A 23,765-nucleotide genomic window follows, 5' to 3' on the forward strand; every position below is an offset into this window, starting at 1 on the left:
CTCTGCGTCTTCCACTGTTTATTTAATAGCTCAGCATGAGGACTGGTCAAGAGGCATTCTCGATTATACACAGGCTGTTGCAGGCTATTTTGCAGCAGATAAGTACCAAATGCACTCTGAGCAAAAACACCTGGATAGTTCAGACATTTCTTTCTTAAAGTAACCCCTTTTTAGTATCTCAAAAAAGTAAAACATCAAATAAACTGAAAATTTAGTGTTGTTATTACCATCTGCAATGCCAGATCCTGTACTTGCCCTCAAGTGCAGGACAGTGGTGAATTCATCCAGGCAAGCAAATGGATGCTGCTGGGGAGTGAGCCCTGGACCTGGTAGTAAGTGGTTGTAGGCTCAGGACCTAAAAGTGTTACTCACTACTAGAAAATAAATTAAAAGAAGGATTACATAAGTGGGGAAAGCCATCAAGTACTCAAAGTAGTTCTCTGCTTTGTGATAATACTGAGGAAGGGCTACTGTACGCTTCATGCTACATGTTGTATGCTAATTACACCTTGGTCACAGTGAGAAAAAGATGTTTTCTTTTCAGATGTGATTCTCTGTGGCAGTTTCAATGCTCAGTGAAAGCTGTCATGGGTAAAGATCTGTGTGATAGCTCAGTCCTGCACATTGCTAAGTATTTTGCTTTTAAATACAATGAAAAACAAAGATGCTAAATATTAAGAACATGTCAGTCACTGGAAACAGTCACACCCTGCTACTGCAAGCCTTGAGGAGGCAAAAAACATGTAAAAAGTCATACATATGCATTCAGTTCATCCTTCTTTTCTATCCCCCACTTTTCTCAGATGTGGCGATTTACAGTCACGTACAGGTGCTGAGCTGGTACCAGTACATGGAGCTGTGCAGCAGAGACTGTGCCATGTGGCTATGAGGATTGTCTTTCAGCAAGGAGGCTCTCAGAGAACCTATGCTACTAAAGATGACACAGCCAAATGCTGTGGACTTTACTTCTTCTGATGGAGACTCAGATTGGTCACATTTTGTGACCAGTCTGCATGTTTCTGTTGGATAAGGGGCAAAGCATGTGGAGAGGCACAGTTTTCCCTGCTGTATCCCAGGATGGAGAAGTTGAGAGGCTGAAGCAGGCCCAACAGAACTTCATGAAGAAGTACTGCCTTCTGGAAACTGCAAGGGATTTCTGCAATTTAATCAATTTAAAATTAGAGGAGATGAAAACTGTCAACTACATCAGAAGCTTCCAAGTGGGTAGAGGAATATACACTGTTGGTAACAGAGCTAACAAGGAGTCCCAAATATCTCAATTTCACTCTGACACACATGGCTCAATAGAGGGAATTAAAAAGGCTTGACTTTTCTAGTTTTTAGAAATACAACCTTTAATCATAAAGTCATCAGTGTTTATCTGATTTTTCAGACAGAAAGAACCATCAGCTTCAAAGTGCAAACACCCACCCTTCTTTTCACTCTGTGAATATTAAGATGCCAATGATTAAGGTGCCAACTGTTAAATGTCAGCCTTGTCAATCAATGTGATAATCCTCTAAGTACAAAAGAAAAAAGAGGAAATATTTTATTATGGAGAGCCAAACTATCCACTTGAAATGAGTGACAGTTCACTTTCCTGAGTTACTAATAATGTTTAGTCTTGATGAAGGGGATTTGGATTGATTTTGTTTCTTCGTAAATCAGATCAGCTTTCAGAAGCTGAGAAGATGCTGGGTTTGATAGCTGCAGCTAGCACTGACTTGAGAGCAAAATAAGTTTTGGTGGCTAAGGAATTTGCTGGCTTCTTGCACTCAAAGTATTGTGGTCAATGGCTTGATGTCCAACTGGAGACCAGTGACAAGTGACATTCCTCCAGGGCCAGTAGTGGGACTGGTGCTGTTTAGCATCTTTGTTGTCAACATTGACAGTAGAATTGAGAGCACTCTCAGCAAGTCTGCTGATGACACCAAGCTGTGTGGTGCAGCTGAGGCAGCAGAAGCCACCCAGAGGGACCTTGACAGTCTTGAGAGGTGAGTCCCTGCCAGCCTCATGAAGCTCAACAAGGCCAAATGCAAGCCCTGGGTCAGGGCAATCCCAAGGACAAATACTGGCTGGGCAGAGAGTGGATTGAGAGCAGTCCTGAGGAAAGGACTTAATGTAAAAAAAAAAAAAGCAAAAGCAGTTAATGTACTCTCTTGAGACTTGATCCAACTTCTTGGTTTTTGGTACAAATGCCAGATTTTCCATGCATTTCTGTGGCTGGAAGTGAAAGTCCTGCCTGAATTTCCTATCACTTCTCTTCATATCTGTTCAGAAACTCTGCTATGATTTCAAGGTCAGTGAAGCAAGGGTACAGATGAGAAGTTGTTCGCTTGTAATTTAGCTCAGCCGAAGACAACATTGGAGAAGACTGCCATTCTTCTTTCTAGATGCAGACAACTCTCCATAGGAAGCAAGGAATGATAGTACTATGAAAAACATTAAATAATTTGAAGAAATGGCTCAATCAAAGGCAAATTTTTATATTTAATAGATGAAACTACCCTACTTGTAACAGTGGTTAGACAAGCATAGATAGACAAGCAAAACAACCATTTTCTTAATGAACTGTTTCAGGTACTATTCTGACAATTAATGTCAAGAGGCACAAGATTTCATCCCCCATGTTTAGCTGTTTAATTTTTCATCACAATTTTGTATTTTGTATTTGTATATTTATTTATACTTAATCCTTTTTTTTTTTTTTGTCATAGATTAAAATGCTTTGTAACCATACAATAATATGGTGTTTAATTCAATATAATAGTAACCTGCAACATCCTGAATTTGTGATCCCCTTAGTATTCTCTTCTTACATGAAAGTGCAGATTTAAAAAAAAAAAAAAGACTCAACTGAATTCCCTGAAGAAGAGGCTATGTTGTATTTTTCTATAGGTAGAAGAGAAGGGTATCACAGAAATGTGACCACTACAAAGTAGGGAAGATACCTGCCCCATTTATAGTGTTTGTAAAGGAAATGCAAGGTGACGTGAGGGATCCCAAACTGCCCCTGAGCAGACATGGAGCTCAAGAGATCAGATCCCAGATCCTTCTAGAGAAAGATTCTATAGTCAGGGCCAAACCTGTATTTGAAACAAAAATCTCTAACTAAATCTGAAATTTTGAAGATCCTTAATGGAGACAGGTCTCAGCAGCACTGAATGCCAACTAGAAATTCTGGTGTCATCTCTACAACTTTTAGAATCATGGTGAGGTTGCCTATAGAAACCCAGTCTCAACAGATTAAAAACTATATCAAAAACCAGCGTAGTTTTCTCTACAACAAAGCCAATATGACATGGCATCAAATGTGTTAGAGCATGTCAAGTTTCTCAAGAAGAGAAAGTAAGCCTTCTTCTCTGATATTTTCAGATCAAAGTTTTGCCTTAATTTTACTGCAAATACAATCTTTTTGTAGTAGAACTAGAAACTCTTCCTAACTGGATGAATAATCAAGGCTGCAAAATGCTTATGCCTGGGTGTCTAAGCAGAGCTGCAGACTCTCTGGTTGCTTAGAGCTAGACATGCTTTTATGTTCAGCTAAATAATTAAAATTCAATGTTTTCTTGTGGAAAATGAGATACTAATTTGCAAAACGTTTAAGTAGTAGCAGCTTGAAGACTCTAACAAGATAAAGAGGGAGAACTACGGGCCCTGTGAGTGGCTTTGAATTAGGACCGGTTTTCTCCCATCAGAAGTAAACAAACTTGGGGGAAGATGTCTCTTAAATTCTGCTCCTCAGAGATTCCATCCATTTCATCCAAGAAAGATTAAAAATAAATCCATACAATCAGACACATCTGCTTCTGTCAGAGTAAATAGCAGAGTAATTAAGGACTTGATAATTTTAATCATCAATGCCTGGCACTTATGGAGTGCTTTTCAATTCTCAGTCTTTTGCAAGACTAATTTATCATCACTGGGAGGCAGGTATTTTTTTTTGTTTGCTTTACAAGAGGCTTCCACTCACAGTCTGAGCATGTGTTACGGTCCGAGGTAACATTAAAATTTATTTTTGTTTTGGATTCGTGAAACAAAGTGAACCATAGAAGGGCCGGTTGCAAGCAGACTTTTATTTCACAGTTGGCACAGGCAAAACTGTAGAGCCATGGAAAAAAAAAAAAAAGGGAGGGGGGAAGAGAGGAAAAGAGGATATAAAAAAGAGAAAGAAAAGTGGAGGAAAAAAAAGGGTAAGAAAATGGGAAGAAAGAATGAGAGAGAGAGAGTCACCACCAGGGGTCCAGCTTCCCAGCAAGTTTCTTCAAGCTGGCACTGATCCTGGACAGGGTCTGATGCAAAATGGCAGTGGGTCAAGAGATGACAAAACAGCCATAGCATGGACAGCCAAATATACTCCTGAGTGCCTGTTGTTCCAGAGGGGCAGCTGTCAGTCAGCTGCCACAGCAGCCAGGGTCATTGACATCAGAACCATTGCAGACAGGCTGCCTGGAGGGGGGGCTTCCGGCACACAGCTCATCTCTTTCCAGGCACCACTCCCCACTCGGTTCCAGCCCCCTCAGCCAGGTACATCAGCATCAGTACAATCAAGGTGGCTTCCTCCACCCTGGCCAGGGTAATCGTGCCTGGAGGGATGTTCCAGCATTGCAGGCTGGTTCTTAGAAAAGGGCAGCAGTCTCCACCCAGCCATTAGTTCTTGGTTCTTTTCTCTTTCTGGGTGTCACCCCCTGCTCAGCTCTGGCCAGGCCAGGTCCTCCACCATAGCCAGGGCTGTTCACTTTAAAATTGGGGTTTTTTGAGACAATTTCAAACCAGTGAGATCAGACACTCACAGCATGTGTGATTCCAGAGTTATATTCCTTTGATTCGTCTCCAGCTCTAAGGAATTTCATTGACATGTTCAGATGTAAACATCAAGTGAGATTTAAAGTCAGAAGATACCCAAAATGTTTGACTTCCAAAAATATTCAGGGAAACCTATACAGCTACCATATTTCTATGTAATCTAAACAATTTCATAGCCTGCATAGAGTCAAATCGTACCAGGGTACAGGGCTAAAATACTGAGACTGGTGGCAAATGCCATTCCAGATGCAGGAGATCCAGGTAGGTCCTTTTGACAGAATGGCATGTAGATTAATGTAGATGGATAAACCATGGATATACCAATGGTGTCTTCAGTTTGGGAGCTGGTTGACTGAAATTAGCTTGGCTATATATGCTTGGCATTTGTCTCTGTGTTGACATAAACACAGTTATTAAATAAAACCCCATTTTTTTCAGAATTAGAGGAGATGAACTGCATATTCTTACCATAGTGCAGCACTAGTCCCTAATCCCCTTGCTGTGTGCAGAATGCTGATGTTAAAAAAATTTCCACTCCAGTATGCCAGACCATGTTAAATTAAGATATTTCCCCTTCAAATCCCTATCCTTGGGAGAAAACTATCCCACCAATTAGCATTTATAAAATCAGGAAAAGCTGACTTGAGATCCAGCATTGTTAAAGTTACATATATGGTGTTTCTCAAAAGGATTTTGATATTCATTTGTCTTAAAGCTAAATTCATGCATGACAGCCAGCTATTTGGCATGCTTCTCTGCCTCCCAGCTTTGGAAGGTACTAGCAGTGCATCCACTGTTTAGCTGTGCCTCTCCTAAAAAATATCTTTTTAAGCTTCTCATTTATCACCTAGCAATCACATTTTGTCTGACAGAGGCAGCATGATAACTCTGGAAGAGAAAACCACAGGGTTTTAATAGATTTTAGTTTAAAATATATTCTGTTATCTGGTACTACTATTTAGGACACTTGTAGCTTGCTTTCAAGCTGGAATTTTTGTTATCAAATGTTGCCTGTTTTCTCCTCAAAGAGATTTATTGATTTTTCCTTTGCATTACAAGAAGAGAGCAAAAACATCAGCATCAGAAAAAAAAAATGAAGAGCTGTCTTTCTTCTTTTTGTATTGGGAATATCTAATATAAACAGGAAGCTCACCTTTAGAACTGACACTGCAGAACTACACTTCAGTCTTAAATCCCTTCAGTTACGGTGCCCTACAAACAAGCACAAAGCATGTGTCAGGTCAGCCACCACTGAAGCTGAGGTCCCAGGCTGGTGGCTGTGGCAGGAGTTTGGGACAGTGAAGATTCCCTCTCTGACAGCAGCAAGGTCTGATCAGCAGTGCCTGATCCTGTGGTCTTTTTCACCACTGGCTTAGTACAACATTGATACTCCAAATTCCTTGTCATCTCTGGATATGTGAAGACAGCTTTGTGATTTGCAATTGACCTGTGACTCTTAGGCACTTCAAACCCAAAACAAGTTTGCCAGACAGGGCAGAGGTGCACAGGGAAAAGGTTCTCCAGGAAACACCAAATTTAAAGCAGTTGGATGTATTGTCCAAGACAATACGTCCAAGGGGAAAGCAGACATATCCTGAACTGGTGACATAAAACAGACAAGAGCAGAAGCAAGCAAAAAAAAAAATAAAAAAGCAAACAAGCCACTACCAATAGACAACTGAGTCAGGACCCGAAAGGGCAGAGGTTCAATAAATTTCAGACCTAGATAATTAGCTGGACTTTTAGCCATGATAATTTAGAGTGTAATTTGTGATGTCTTCCTATCGTGCTTGTGAAAGTGAGCCTGAACAAACCCATGATCTCAGTCAATAAATAAAGTCAAGTCATTTAAATGAGCAAATAGCCTTTGGGCACTTCAGTGAGTGTTTTCTCTTCATTAGGTTTAGCCAAGCACTAATTAAAGCAGAGGTACTCCTGTTGTCTAGTCCTTATCTCATCTGAAAACCCTCCTGCATTTCAGCTGGGAATACATCCCAGCACACACAAAGTGGGGACAGAGTTTCACCTGTATGACTTTGCTTCTGCCCACGAAAGTTGTTCCCTTTTCACGCTTAGGGATACAGGGCATGAGCACATCCCTGCTCAGCTGCATTCACTCCCATATGGGCACCAACATATATGCATAGAGTATGCATTTCACCCAAGGAGATCCAGCTCCCAGGCTAGGCTGGGCCTTGGGATATCTTACCAAATGCTGAGTTTCTAAGATTTCCACATCACAGGCTGATATTCAAAGGTAGTTACAGCTGATCTGCAGCACCACACTTTTTAACAGTCTTCTCCACTATAAATCCATATGGTTCAGCAGCTGGGCATCCTTCCTATCCATACGCACTTCCAGGCTGTCCCAGCTGTTCTGTCAGGCTCAGAGCTTGACACAGACTGTGCCTCTTTGTCTTTAAGAATTTAGTTAATGGTACACACACTACTGGAAACAAAATGTTCTGCAGGTATTAAGAATAATGAAGTCAGTCTTGTTCCCTAGTAATTTCTTTGAAGGAAATTACTATTTTGAAAGTAGTACATTTTTAAATTCTTCCACTGCTATGGAAGAAAAATAGCTCTTACTGATGCCTTTGACTCACATGCTAAGTTATTCCAAGTTATTTGTCCTTTTCACAGCATTTTATTTTCATTACATTTATAGAAAACTTATTTTGTGGAGTTCTTCCTGTTTTAGTCGAACTGGGTAGAAATCAGTCAACACAATACCTGGCAAAAAGTAAACCAACTTTCCTTTCAGTAAGAGTGCACATTTTTTAATTTAGCTGAGAGCATCCTTTACACTTGAAAAATATTTACTTCCCCAAAATTCAATGAGCAACCATTGCAAATGGTATTTGAAAGCCTCATCATATCAAAGGATCAAAGATTTCTCTTATGGAGAATGGCTAGTGTGCAAAATTCTAGGTATAGTCTTTGTGTCACTGAGCATATCACAGAAAACATGTCAATTTTCTTTTGGGGATAAAAAGATGAAAAAGGAGAGCTGAGATCCATCCTTTTTGATGTAGCAAGAGAAAAAAAATGTCAACTTGGTCTTTTCCAAGAGTCACAGAAAGAGGAGTAATAGGTTTTATTCCTATGGATTAATACTAAGACATAAAAGATCTCCTTTCTTTTGTGCTTTTTCTCAGGTTTGGTTTTTAACTTCCTCCCTCAGATCTTTCTAGTGCCCCACTGCATGTGCAAACCTCCCCAGGCAGACAAAGCTATTTGGATGAACACTAGGCTGAAAGCAAGCTCTCATGAGCTGGTGGGCTGCCAGTAAAAGCACAAGAAAACCACAAAGACTATGTCTCAGATCTGACTGTCCTCAATATTTTGTCCTGCTTTAGCAGCAGAAAAGAAAAAGTTCTCTCTTAGTGAAGCATTATCCCTGTGAACTAGTTCATATCTGCCAGGCTCTGGGTGAGGGTCTCAGAGGGCAGGATGGAGCTGGGAGGGACATCTCTGGCTTCACAGCAAACAATAGCTGGGCTGGGTCAGATCCATGAGCGAAGCCCAAAGCATTGAAAAAGAGCTTTCCAAAAGAAATGCATTTTTGGCTTTCAAATGAAAGCAAAAAAAAAAAAAAAAAAAAAAATTTTAAAAGTGGTGTTCAACTCATCTCGCAGCAGACCTTAGATGCTTCCACAGCTTTCTGGGAGGACGCCACCATCTCTTTTCAGATCAGAGGGGATATCAAAAACACTTGAACCTAAACCCCAAAAAGAGAACCAGTTGGGATGGAGGGACTCCAGCCCGCCTCCCCCTTCATGGCATAAATTTTAGTATAGCCTCAGTTACAGTGGAGTTGGGTATTCTCCACAAGAAGAACTGCTTTACTAAGAAGTGATACCGTAAAACAAAAGCATTTAAAAATGTTTTTTACTGATAAAACAAACCACTAGTTTATTTCTCATGGCATTTATCAAACAGCCCTTCCCTTTCATACAGGTGCAGTGAGGAACTCCAGAGCTCACCTATTGATGATGCTATCCTATAGCTCTCCTTTTGCCTCATGCTAGAAAGTCCAAGTCTCACTGTAAATGGGTAATTCTGAATCCTTTCTAGACAGGAGAAATTTTAGCAGCTGCAAAGTGCCATAATTTGGCACGAAACCCTGTGGCAGGTGTGCCTGAGACAGCATATATCAGGGAAAAGGCAACAGATACCTCAATTTCACGAGCAGACTCACTACCACCAAGGTGCTCCTCATCTCAGTCAATGACTGCGCAGCCAGAAAAACAGTGAACTTTAGTATTTCCCCTTAGGATCATTTTGTAGTCCTCTGTCAATAGCACCTGAGCCCAAGAGAAAATTCAGCTTAACACAATTTAGCATGAGAGCCACAGCCAGCAAGGGTTCTCCCTTCCCTCTCCGCCCCTGCCCCCAGACAGAACTCGCCATGGTTCCACTCTCACAGTTTAAGCCCAGACAGGATCAGTCCGGCTTGGCCCCAGTGTGGGACAGGGAGGAAAAAATCCACCCAAAGGCTCCTTAGTACAGACAAGGACAGGGAGGTTTTCATTCAATTACAGTAAAGGCAAAACCAGACTCAATTTGGGAAGGAAAAAAAATCATTTAATCTACCAGGAGAAAGAAAAAACTCTTCTAGATCTTAATACCTTCCCCATACCCTTTCCTTCCTCTAGAGCCCAAATTGCTTCACTCCCATGTCTCCCTTAGCAGCACAGGGCACAGGGAACGGGGTTTTAGGGTCAGTCCCCCACACGGTGTTTCTGCCACTCTTCCTCACAGCCTTCCCTCACTCCAACGTAGGGTCCCTCTGACAGGAGAGACTCCTTCCCGAACCCCTGGGACATGAGTCCCTCCCGTGAGGTGCAGTCCCTCAGGAGCTGCTCCAGCCTGGGCTGCACACAGAGTCACGGCTGCTGCGGGAGCAGTCACCTCCTCTGGCACAGGGTCCTTTATGGCTGCAGATCCACATCTGACCCTCTCTGTGATCCTGCACAGGCTGCAGCTCCACATCAATCCTTCGTGATCCTTCAGGGGCTACAAATCCACATCTGTGCCACTGTGGTCCTTCAGGGGCTGCTCCACCATGCTCCTCCATGGGCTGCAGGGGCACAGCTGCCATCTCACCACAGGCTGTGTGGAAATCTCTGCTTGGACAATTTCTTCCCTTCCTTCCTCACTGACCTTGATGTCTTTTCTCTGGCATTGCTCTCACCTGCTCACCTCCTCTGCAGGTCTCTCTTTTTTATATTTTTTGCATTTTTTTCCCCCTTTCTTGAACCTGTTACTTGCAGAGGCACCTCCAGCTTCCCATATCTGCTGGGTCTTGTGCAGAGGTGGGGCAGGGACTGGAACCAAGGGAGCTCCCAGCAGCTTCTGACAGGAGCCACCCCTGTGGCCCCCCTACTTCCAAAACACCACTGCACTAACCATCCACATACCTTTGTTTAAAATATAAAAAGAAGAGAAAAAACAAGCTCTGCCAAGTAAGATACCAGTTTCTTATTTATCAGCAAGCACCAGAAATAAACAGCTCTGCATACATAGCAACCAGTATATTCTCTAGTTTAAACAGCCAGCCAATTGGCAAGAATAGAAAGTAGCATAAAGTTATTAATTCATCCCATGTACTAACACTCAGTAAATGGTAGCAAAGTAATTTCTATCTGTATATAGAGCTAAATGCACGAAGTGCTTTATAAAGGCATGAGTCTCAAATAGCTGATGATATGAAGGCTTGAACTTCCCAGTATTTACTTTCTGGCATGCAAGTGAAAACCAGACAAAAGCCCTAGCAGCAAAACCAAGGAAGATCCATTTGGACAGCATGAGCTGAACCACGTAGTTGATGATTTATGTCATAACCTTACAAGAAACAGTTTTCTATCTATATTGGATCCTGACCTATGTTTTCACAGTGCTAACCTGAAATTTTCTAATAAACGTTGAGCCTTTAGTCATGGAGATCCCTGGGTTATTAAGGTTCTGAGGTTCAGGTTCAAAAAAGCAGTGAAAAAAATGAAGCTGTTTAGTAATATCATGGGCAGAAAAATTGAGGTTGTAGCAACAAAGAACCTCTTTCAGCATCCTTCTTCCCATTTAAACTTTTATTGACCAAAGCTCCTTGAATTTTAAGGGTGTCACATCCTGTGGTTTTTTCCCTGACTTGCTGCAGTTTCTGTTTGATGATTTGATGATTTACAAGAAGTGTAAGGTAGATCCTGACAGATCCCTCTCCCTTGAATACAGAGAAAATAAGAACAAGGTATAGATCCATTCTATTACAATCTTTTTTCTCTTTTGTGAAGGTAGAAAGCATGTATTTTGAATTCCTTGTGTAAGAGTGATTGATGGCTCTAAAGGATATTTTTTTATTACTCTACTCCAGTAATTAAAGAAGTGATATTGACATTAACAGAATATTCTGAGTCTAAGCAAAACACCTGTTATCAGGAAACAGACACTTCCTAACTAGCTACAGGGCAGCACAAATATATAAAAATAAACAAGGTCTTTTTAATCTTATTTGCATTCCATTCTCATTCAAAGTCCAGACTATTTTTAGGTCCTTTTTAAGGGCTTCTTCTCCAAATTTTTAAGCTGCATGCATGCTGGGTTTTTTGTCTGTCAAATGTTTGTTTATTGATTCAGCTCATTTCTTTAAGTACCAGCATTTGAACATCTAACCTCCAGCAGGCTCTTCCATATCAGTTCTTAGAGCAGTACAGCCATTTGTAACCCACTGCCACATGGCTTGCTTCTCTGAACATTTTCATACATACAAACACCATATTCATTGTATTTAAAATATAGCCTCAGCTTTCTCTGAATGTTTTTTGCAGTTGGGCACAATTACTGTTCCCGTTTCCTCTCAAGTATTTTTATGGGATTAATTTGACATAGCTCAAAATGCAAAGCATCTTCCATGACGTGGCTTCTGAAGTTTCTCTGTAGGCTCTGTGCTGTCGTCACAAGAACTCTATCCCATGTGCTAAAGGCACATGAGTTTCCTCCATTAACATAAAGAAGTGAAAAATGGCCCAGAAAGGATATGCAAACAACATGGGTTCAGAAGCTTGAAGCTTTAGATAAAGACCTGCTCATTACCCACCATATTTCCCTCAAACTCATCTTCTAACAACTCCCCAAACCCATTTGCAACATAATTTAGTGTTCACCCCTCTAGGAACACATTTAGAGTTTAGCTGTGAATGTGTAAAGGGGAAACCCAACAGTCCCCTCTGGACTGTCCAGGCTTCATGTCATGAGGCCCAGGAGGGCTCAGTTTTGTCATAAACCATACAAGGCAGATGACTACAGCAAGTGGTTGCTGTACAGTGAGGTTTTAACCCAATGCATAGCAGTTTGCTCTGAATAGGTGAGAAACCAAGAGCTGAGCGTGACCTGGCAGATAAGAAGTGAAGCAGGAGCTGTGCCACAGCTAATGACAAAGCCAGCATCCCTGTGCTGAGGCCCATGGGGCTGCAGAGAGCAGAGCACTGCTGCCTCTTTTCTTATAACTATACGTCAGCAAAAGCAGTTGCTTAAGGGACAGGAGAGATGGGCAGATTGAGCTTTGGCCTAAACATTTCATCGTATCTTCTGCATTTCAAACCAAATCACACCAATACCTTGCATTTCAGAGAAAACTCCTGTGTGCATGGGCACAGCTGAACATCCCTGCTAGAAACACAATCTTCTTTTAACTTCACAGTAAATCTCAGCAGAGCTGTAAGGCAACCTGGGCTGGATTCTACAGATTGCAGCTTCCTAGCCTATAATCTTGCCTAGGAACATGGCAAACTCAAGAAACATCCTGAAGTGGTAGGTTTTAGGCAGCTGTGCTCCTTCTATATTGGCAGACTGATTTTAACAGGAGGCTCTTAAAGTACCGTGAAGCACTCATGAGTCCCCTGTGGCCTTGTCAGCTCTGGCCACCGCCAGTACTCTGGATGCAAACCCACCCACTCAAGAGCTGCACAGTGAGTCAGCATTTATAGGTTTCATAAAATTTAGTTCATGTAATAAGGACTGAGTAACCAACTGAGGATTAAATACCAATGAGAAGTGCTGATTATCTCCAATTCTGAGTTAATGTTCTCATATGTTTACCTATAGGTCTGTTAATAATTCCTCTAGAAAACTTGAGTTGTGGGAAATAATCAACTGTAAACATTAATCAACTCAAAGTTGAAAACACATAAATGACTCAGCATGGTATAAATCACACTTAACACAAAAAAGAATCTCTCAAAACCTACTTTGTGCTTGTTCCTTCCAAAGTAGAATCTGTAGTTAATTAGCAAGTCAGCTTCTTTCTATCACAGAAAATAGTTTTGTGATGTTAGCTGAGTAAGAGCACTAAAATCTACATAGATTACCAGATGTGTTCCCATAGTGAAACCTTGTGCTAACTAGCACACAGCTCCCTTTGTTTGGGTACCTGAGACCTTCCTTTTTGCTGAATTACATGGACCTCAGAGACTGTAGCCATGTAAACAGACCTAGTGAACCTATTGAAAATAAGCTGATTTCACTTTTTACTCACTTCCTGATGGACCAGCTAGCAGTTCAAGCACCTCACACAGCCAGTCAGTGACAGATATACTGATGTCCTCATGGCATTGGACACACCAGGTTCAAACTTTTGAGGATACTGCATCCGTTTTTTTAAAGCACAAGATAGACTTACAAGAACAGTGAGAAAAAAGGTTACTGATGTTCTTTCCCTCAAAACCATGAGACAGTAAAGCATCCTGAGTTTTAGGGGGGGTTTGGCTTCATGTGAAAAGGCAGATCTTATGAGATGTCACATTGGAGCCAAAGAGGTTCAGAACTGCGCTGCAAACAGTGGCCACTACATTTTTGTTTAAATATCATTAGCAACAATACTTTCATTTTTTTCAGACTTTTCATTGTTCAGACAGCTCCATTTGCCTGGAGCCACATCAGGCAAGAAACAGCACAAATGGAGCAATGCCAGTCACACCAGCATTCAAGCAGTTTTGCTGACGATTTACCCTTGCCAGATGCATGTAAAATGAGAATGGAAGAAATCTTGATTGCAAATGTTTTTTCCTGGTAAGTCCAACTGCTTTGAATGCAGCATTGCATACATTTCCAGGAGATTTTCAATGGTAACCTGTGTATATTTTGTCTTCCCAAAGCAAGCTTGTGCCACACAGGTTACCATGTTTTTACCCTTTTCAGAGAATGTCATCGCAGCATCAGATTTATTTCCTTTTTAGATAGTCATCAGCACTTATTTAAGAGCCAGTGTTCCTAGATGTATATATTTTGTACTTCATGCCTATATTTTAAATACCCCATGTGCAAGTCTAATTTTTTCAGAAAATTCCAATAAATTGTTCAACTTCAAATTACATAATGTGCTCTGTACTTATTAGAGAGGACAAATGGAACAGGGAGAATGAACAGCTTCAAAGATAAATATCAGTTAAGGCCAATCAGCAGCAATTTGCAGTGACAATGTTGCTGAATTAATACTCAGTGGATCTTATTTCATCTCATACTAAACCTCACTTGTTTTGATAAAAATAAATGGTTATAACTCCTGCATAGTTTCTTTCAGGTTGAGGCATCTGCTCAATATTTGGACTCTTGAACTGTGTGAATATAATGAGATACTGAGACATAATGCATTTTAATTCTCAGCTGAGGAAAAACTCTACAAGATTGATAATTGATGTTTTAATACAGAGAATTATCATGACATTCCAAGACATTTATGACAGACTTACAAGTGTTTTGTTTTGTTTGGAGTTTTTGTGGAGCAACAACAAGCACAGGAAACTTACCCCCTCCAACTTGGGAAGTTCTAAGTCTCAGCTTGATAGAGTGCTGAGATATCATATGAACAATAATATTAGAAGGGCTGGACCAGATGACCCTTGAGGTCTCTTCCCACCTGACATAAAAACAAACAAACAAAACCCCCAAAACCCAAACAAACAAACAAACAAATAAAAAACAGTAAAAAAGAAAACCCACAAACATAATACAGATTCCAAGGTACCGTTGAATTAGTAATTAGGATTTCTTCAGTTAAGAATTTATCCCCAAATGTAAATCCACATCTCAGTCCAGCAAAATCTTTGATACTTAAAGTCAGACTGTGGCCTCTCAACAGAGACTCATGAGCAGATTAATGAGGAAGCTTTGCTTTGCTGTTGGTAACATTAAAAGCTTCTCTCCAAAATCCACCCAGTCCTCTCCAATACTTTAAGGCAATATGGATACATACATGTTTGCATATACAGATGGAAATACAAACGTGTATATATTTATATACATATATATACACACACACAAAACTCTTGCACATTCAGAATGCAACTAATACATTAAGAAAAGAGCTGGGGGATAAAATATATTCATGATAGCATAATAAAAGGGACACTATAAAATTATCTTAGTACTAAATTTCTTGCACTGTTCTTGACAAGTCCTTGCAAGGGTCAATTTAATTAGATTGCAAAACCATGCAGGAATGGTTTATAAAGGATATTTTGCTTAGATCATAAGTTAAATACTGATTATGCTAAGTATTTTCTAGGTCTATAGCTGAACTTGTTAACTACTTCTATCATATTTTAATTGATACCCAGCAAACACATCACGTAATGGTTACCATTTACATAATGGCAAACATCTTTGTTAAAAGAATTTAATTTTTCAGAAGTAGTTTAAATTTGTTTTTAAAGGAAAAATGACACTAACAAATACTTCTCCAAGCAAAATAGTATTAAACCTTGAGTTTGAAATTATTGCTATAATTCTGACCAAAAGTTGTGCTTTGTTGACACTTCATTCTTCTACCTCAAAGATGTCAGTCAAGCAGTCTTTTAACCTTGCTCATCTTTATCCATAGCATAAATGCAAATGAACTGCATGGGGAGGAGGGCAAACAACTTACCAGATTTCCAGAAAGCTCTTGCTAACAGCACATAGAACTGACAGCACAAAATCTTAAACCAAACTAATATTGTTTACAAGCTGCTGTGTGATTGCATACTTCAAATTCATCTGATCTGCAAAATCGGAACATGAAATATAAATTGCCAGAAGGCAAGAAAGAAATTAGAGTGGTGAAGATGTCTACTGTTGAAACAAAGCACAGCAAACTGAAATAAAATGTCTCAACCTTATTTATTACTTTTACTTTGACACAGGACATAGGTATAGACCAAATCCTTCCTCATCTCCTTCACTCTCCTGCAACAAAACACAAACACCCCTGGGTTTGCCGTAGAGGAAGAGGAGGGAAGTGCAGATCTCTCTCCATCTGCCATCTAGAAGGGTTTGTCCAAATTACTTGGGTCTTGTACACATCTGAGACACAGGGAGAGTGAATGCAATTTGCACTTTAGCACAGGAATACACCCCAAATATTTATCAACCCCTACAGCAAACTACCTCCATGATTCATTAAATACACTGATACAGGACATGAAAAAGACTGTGCAGGGTTTCACAGAAATGAAGGAGCAATAGTGCAGATGTTGGCAACAGATGTGGCCCTGCAGCATAGACACCCACCAGAACTCTGCCCTAACAGAAAGCTCCTTAATGTAACAAGTCTTATTTTAAGGCTTTTCTTATTTCTATTTTGTATCAGTAGCATAGGAAGGATGCACTTTTGAAATCAAGAGAAATCCTTCAAAATAATAGAAAACCCCCTTTATTAATAAATTTAACATTCTTTCCATTTATTTGAACTTGTAGAAGAATACATGATACATTCCAAATATGCAGGCAAAGAAAACACTGAAAAATAATAAAATAAATAATGCAAGTTTGTAATAGCCAATATAATTCTCAGAAATTCTGTAAACAGTGTAATCGGAAACTCTCAGGAAGTAACATATCTTAAAAATGTAAGATTCTGAGAAATAAAATCCTAGAAAAACTGAAGTATGATTCTCAGAAAACCACCTCTTTTAAATATACACATTCTATACTTTGTACAAGCCTGTATTACTATGCTAAACAAATAAGCATTAAAATTAAGTGAACAGAGAAGTGGAAATGCTGATAGGAACTGCCTCCCTATGGCTTGCAGCCATTTAATTCTGACAGCATGCTGTGCAGCTTTTAAATAATATAGTGTCCTAAACTCTCATAGAAAGCAAAATGAAGGAGAGACAATCCTTTCTGAGAATTCCATGATTGCAAAGAGATGGAAATTGTGGGAAAGGGGATGAAATGTTCCCAGGGCCAAACAAGAGCTCCTTTAAAAAAGACACACAATTATGTGAATTTTAGTCACTATGTATTTTAACCTCCTAAGAGGTAGCCATTTTAACTTGCCTTTGTTTGCTCTGTTGGCAGGAGAAAGCATAGGTATGATTCTGGAAATCTAACCCACAGTAAGGAGAATTATACAAAAACCAGACAAAATTCTCATCTATATTTAAGCTTCCTGCAACAGGCCTGAGGTCACAAAAGCACATTTCCTATGAATCCTTCACCACTCTTTCATTCCCCTAATATCACAGTGTGCTCCAAATGATTAAATCTCAGGTTAGTAACTAATATTAATATAAATCTCAGAGTACTTCATGCTGCAAAGTAATCAACTACATAAGATCTTTTCTAAAGGACCCCAACATTAATTCCACCACCTTGTCTGACATTATTGTCCAACAATGAAAATTTAGATATAAACCAGTCATTTAACAGTAACAGATTCACTGAGCACTTTTAAAAAGCATTTTCAAGGCAGTTTTAAAAAAGCAGAATGAGAAGGGTAGGCTTGTAAATCAAGCCTATTTTAACTTACCCAGGTAAGAGATAAGGAAAAGTTTTTCAATATTGGATAAACAATGTAATACTGCTGTAAGGAGAAGGAGAACCAGGTTCCTTGAAATCTTGTGCATTTGAAAGGGGTTTTGCAAGCCACAACTGCTTGTCTATCAAATTATCACTGTATTATCAATCATTTTGCCAATACAAATATGGAAAACTAAAAGAAGACTCAAAATAATCTCAACTATTTTAGTCCATAAGAAAAGGATAACTTATTTTCCTCTCACAAGATTCTTACAGAAGTCTGAAATAACATTGGAAGAGATGCTAACTATTAAGTCACTTGTCGTATTTGCATCTATCTCAGTGCTTTGGTATCACAGATCACAGCACCTTTCCTGAAAGTACACAATATATTAAGCATTCTTTACTATGGAGGTGTAAGCAAACTAGGAAAAAAAACCCACCAACAAACCAACAACCCAGGGTGCAGCTGTCACAACTGATCCTTTTTTGGTTTAACTGTACTGACAATGTCAATTTAAAATAAGAAACAAAAAACTTCAGATACAAATATTCAATACAATTAACCATGACAATTTGTTAAACTGAATCATCCTCATGGTACATGTATTCTTGCAAATATTCTGCATTTGGAGTTGTGTATCACAGACAGAACAGTTATCTGCTAACACAGTATTTACAGTGGTAGCTGAGGCAGAAGCAACACTTTTGAGTTTCCCATATCAAGTTACAACTCAGGTGCTTTTTTTGGTAGCCATTTTCTAATTGTAAATGAGTTGCTGGAGATGAAGTACAATGTCAAATGAAAATGACACAACAGAGGGTATAACTAGACCTTGACTAATTACCATTCAATATGTAATCACCATCTGCATATACAATTAATATATGTAATGTATAATGTATATGCATTTTAATTAATTACTGGTGTAAGAAACAAAATCCTCCATTAATTCCATTCACATTTCATTTACTACGGAATATTGAATTCTATACCAATTTTTTGGCCAACAGAATCTGAATTTGGGGTTTTTTGATTTATGATACACAATTCTTTGCTTTGAACATCATATGCTTGTAACTCAAAGCTTTATTTTCTTTATCTGACTACTTTTATAGGTAAACAGTGGCATTTAAAAGCAGAAGCTAATTCTCAAAATTCAGAAGTATGGCAAACACAGTAATTTGGAAAAAACAATGCATAAATCTATTTACCAATGCAACAGAACAGCAGCCTCTGACAATTGCTTTGAGAAAGCTGTCAGTGCAGAGGACATTTCCCATTGCTCTGAAAAGGCTTACTTCAGTGACAGCAAAGTGAAAAAACCTTCTCACTGTATTACAGACAAATTCTAAAGAAAAATTTTTGTTCCCCTGTAAACTCTCTCTGTTTCAAAATCCAGCAAATTATACTGAACTTCTCAGATCATTTACTTAGCCAGTTCTTTAACAAACTGTTAATACAAACTACAGCAGAATATACTGAATAATTAATTTCCAGAGTTCACCTTTATTAAAAACAAGGTTTTTGTTGTGAGAACAAATAATCTCTCACTTGTAGCTTGAAAGCCTAAGATAGGATCATTGGCTTCCAGGGTTGCTACCAGCTGCTTAGCAACCTGTCCTACTTGTCTTCCTTCCTTCCTGTTGTAGAGAACTGTGGAGAGAGGAGTTGGCTGACGATAGATGAAAACTCGTCGTAAGCACTCACAAAGAGCAGCGTAGGAGTAGTCTGGAGCACAAGCCATGAACTTCTTGTCTTGTTTTGATGCTTGGACATAACCTGCATGGCCCAAAAAGAAGAAGAAGGGATAAGCAATATATTGGTGTCGACACCACTTTACCTGGCTAAGACAAAACCAAGCTTAGCTTACAAAAAAAAAAAAAATGTAACTAATATCAGAAAAGGAAAGACACAGATCTGTGTTATCATTAAATAAGGCAACAGTTTTTGAAGGTATGCATTAACCAATCTAACACCAATATACAATTCTTCAGTACATCTTCCTAAGTGGCCTTTTAGAAGCATATGTATGTATAGCAAGATCCTGTTTCCATATCTAGACCCCCGCCCACCTCACTAAATCTTCTATTTTCTCAGCAGGATCTTAAGGCAGGGATACACATGTTGGCTTGATATTAGCAGTCTCAGAAGAATAACCCTCTTCTTTCCTCTTCTCTCCCAGTTTGTAATTACATTTACAGTTTAAGATTTCTGAGCATACCTAATCTCAAACAGATATTTAAAAACTTGTCTTCTATTTATAACTGACCAATAAAGCCACAAGTTCCTTTCCAACACACTGTAATCTTTGTTAATACTTGCTAAGAAGGAAAAATCTCTCTTTTCCTCTTCTATTACAGAACTCAGTTAGTAAACAGACTTCTTTCAGACTGATTTCCTTTCATGCCTTTGTAAAGAGACTTGAAACACAATTTTTGCAAAGTGATCTGCCAGCTTTCTGAAAAGTTAGTGCTTCACTTCCACTGAACAATGCCCAGCAATGGTTACCACAGAAAGGCAGCACCTCTGAGAACAGCAAGCAAGACAGAGTTTACTTTCCTTATTATCCTAGGGTAGAGGCCAGAGTACTTTTACTGGGGCTGTCTGGGATGGAGTCAATTTTCCTCACAGAAGACCGTAGTGTGTGAATAGGACAGCATTGATACCACCTGATTTTTTGGTTATTCCAGACCATATTGTCATGGTTTTCTATTTTTCCAGCTCTGCCCCCCCCCCCCTAGTAGGCTGGGGATGGACAAGAAGCTGGGAAGGCAGCTGATCCAAACTGACCAGAGTTCAGCCCTTGAGTTTTCTTGCTTTTTTTGAGGGCAATCAACAGTGTGGTACTCGGGTTCCCACCAAGACAAACCTGCAGCAGTACCACCACACTTCCAACAGTGCATTTCCATGCCTTGCAGATGCCTTAGTTGTTTTGCTTTTTAAAAAATGTTACCCCTGAGACTCCAAAATTTTTAAGTGCTTGCTACTGTCCCCCAAACATGATCTCAGTTCAAATCTAGCTTGGCACTTTTCATCACAAACTCAATGGACATGATTGCTCTACCGGGAAATAGCAGGGCATCCAGAAAAGCTTTCCAAGTGTAAGGTAGGTAATTTAATTCTTATATTAAAACACTGGCACTAACACTAAAAAGCAGGAGTTAAGTATAGGCTTGCAAGTAAAAGAAGATTTTGAGTCAGGGGACTTGTATTTCCCAGAAAGAATATCATAGGCTCTTAATAAAATAAAAAAAAATAAAAAAAATAAAAAACAAACAAAAAAAAAAAGGCATTGTCCTCTAGTTTTCTGGTTTACAGATGGAACCCTGTTAAGGGCAAGGGATTCATACAGAAAGAATGAGAAGCCAGTCAAACCTACAAGCTTCTTCAGTAAAATGTGGTAAGAAAGGCAATAGCAGGCAACTGCTCTATCAACCAACAGCAAATCTTAAGTCATTAGAAGCCAAAGGTCTACTAAAGACCAATTGCTTTTTTTCAACAGAAAGGTTTTAGGATAGATTTATATATAACAAAAAAACTTGGTCCCTTCATTTCCCCTCTGGCTCTTTCCTTAAATTTTTGTCCAAGACTTGAGCTAAAAAATATTAATTTTCCAATCATCATTTTCATGTAGCTTATTAGCAACTAACAGCAACAGTTACTAGCTCTTGCAAAGAACTTTCAAATTTGGTTGTAGATAAACAAACTGATGAATTACATAACCTCTCACACACAAAAGATGAACCAGATTAGTACAGAAGTGTAAACTTCATTATAATACTGTAAAATGATAGTATAGTAAGGAGAAATAAATAGCAAACGGTGATGGTTTTTTATCACCTTAGGTACAAAAAGCTCAGAGACATCATAATTTCCTTCTTGCTATTTTCAAAACAATAAACACATTCTTAATACAGTACCACAAAGTCAGCACAGAAACTTGAAACTAACAGTAATTTGAGAAAACATATTAATCCTTATCCTTATCATCTGCTTTTTTCAGCATAATGAAATTTGAAACGAGTAAACAAAGAACAAATTGCGAAATTAATCTCTTTTGTTAGAGAATTTGTCAAGGTGCCTATAGCTCAATTTGATCTTGATTTAAAATAAAAGGTTACTAAAAAAATCATTCCCATTACAAAACTGAAAAAACTCAGAACAAACCCAATTATGTGCTATGGCAAGCTATATAAACCAGCTAATATCTTGTTTCATTTTAGACTGAGACTGGTGTAGTCAAACAAACATACTTGGAAGAGGGAAGGAATGCATTGTCACTCTGATGGCATTATTGAAGGAATGGGTCTAGAGAACATAAAGACTTCAGTTGTCACAGCAGAAGTAAATCTTGGAACAGATTAACTTACATTGAAACCAAGTTACCTGTTTCTTATTCGACAGGTACAATACTGGGCTACATGGATCTCCCTATTTGATCTGATATGGTCATTCTTACTCTTGCATCCATATTTTTCAAATGTACATTCTGCTTCTGAGATTTGGGATTCTGCTTCCAGCAACTGGTAAAAACAAATTTAGTCCTGACTGCAAGGATACAGCAATAACTAACACTTCTTCACAATCACATTTTCTACTTTTTTGGTAGTCTGTACTTTCAAAAGAATTAGGAGCTTCTCGTGCCACAGGTGGCACAGTTACACTCCTGATTGATTTTTCCTGTCACTACGATTTTTCTATGTAACTTTTCTTGCAAATCCATGAAAACTTTCCCTGTCCACAAAACTTTGTGACAGAGGGTTCCACAGTATGTCTTTTAGTTTCTTTTGAAACTACTATGCAGCAGCATCATTTGATGCTCCTTGCAGAAGAATAACTGAACAATCACGTCCAGCTCTTCAGACTTGTCACCTGGGACAACGAGATAGAAAACATCTAAATGTCACTTACCAAAAAATCTTATCATAAGCAAAAATACACCTGGACATGTCATCATTGAACTGCAGATGTTTCCCTGGTATATGAGTGTTAAGGTGGTGATTGTGGTTTTATGTCTGTAACTCTGGTTCACTTACCCAAGGACCTCTCCTTTTTATGGTGCAGTACTGAACTTGCAACCTGTCTATAGCCTGACAGAGCTTATTTCCCTCCCAATTTCCTCTAATATTTCTAAAATTAGGGTATCGTGCTGATATCAACAGCATTATAGCACCTTTCAATTAAAATTTAATTAAGTGAAATTTCAACAGAAGGCATGCTACAAGTACTCAGGTAGAACAGCACTCACACTAAGAGTACTCAGGTCTTTAGACAGAGAACAGTGACACAGAGGTCCATTTCCTACCTAAAGCATTAAAAGTTCCAATGTGTTCCCACATGTTTTCTGGTTCGTCAGCGTGGGGCTGCCAGATCAGAGCATCCACATCATGTCTCAGGCAGAAGCATGGCATTTCTTTGGGATCCACAACAACTGAGAAAAGATATTGGTTGCTTCCAAGATTAATCTGAAAACAAAACAAAGAAAAACAAAATACTGATCCTATCAATAAGCAGCAGCTTCTGTCACACATATTGCCTAAGGTACATGATCAACAGCTTCGTGTTTGTTAGTTGACAAAAATGTTTGCAGCTTCATGCTGCATCCCATTATCAACAGCTCAATACACTACAGGTAGCTAAAAGATTTCAAGCAAATACAATTAAAATTTCTTGTACAGTATTTAGGGAATCACTATGTCTACCACACAAGCAAATGGGAATGCATTTTGTGCAGAAATTGTTTTCTAGGATTGAGGATCCTAACTTCTGATAAAAGGAAAAGAGTATCTCTAAGTCATTATTATCTATTTTCTGCAGTGCCAACAGCAAAGGAAATACTGCCCCCCTGCAGTTAAAGCTAGTAAGCACTGGGAAAAGGATGAGTTAAAAGAAAATGACAAATTGTTAACTATTTTTTATTTACTCACAATCAAGCAATTACTAAATTTCAGATTAAAATGCTCTTCATCAAATATGTTACATCACCAAAAACATTTAATAACCACAAGAAATGACCTAATGAAGACAAGACAGGCATAATCTGCTACCTGAATAAACAGTAAGAGTGAACAATAAACACCTATTTTGCACCTTCTATGTAAAACCTTCTAGATGAAGTTAATAGCAATACTTTTAATGTAGCACTATGACTAGCAAATGCTCAAAGAGGAAAGAACAATCT

At 39.0% G+C, this 23,765-nt stretch overlaps 1 protein-coding gene across 1 annotated transcript in view; it reads right to left on the reverse strand.

Moving 5' to 3' along the window:
* Positions 1–16,473: 16,473 nt before the first annotated feature.
* Positions 16,474–23,765, reverse strand: part of NUDCD1 (NudC domain containing 1) — a 36,460-nt gene continuing 29,168 nt past the window's right edge. Inside the window, exons 9-10 of the mRNA XM_030445939.1 lie at positions 22,890–23,049; positions 16,474–19,363 (exon numbers count right to left, since the gene is read on the reverse strand). Coding sequence (XP_030301799.1) covers positions 19,071–19,363; positions 22,890–23,049 — 453 coding nt within the window. The 3' untranslated portion in view covers positions 16,474–19,070. The remainder of the gene's footprint in view (positions 19,364–22,889; positions 23,050–23,765) is intronic.

Source organism: Calypte anna, chromosome 2, assembly GCF_003957555.1.
Source record: "Calypte anna isolate BGI_N300 chromosome 2, bCalAnn1_v1.p, whole genome shotgun sequence".
Taxonomy (NCBI): domain Eukaryota; kingdom Metazoa; phylum Chordata; class Aves; order Apodiformes; family Trochilidae; genus Calypte; species Calypte anna.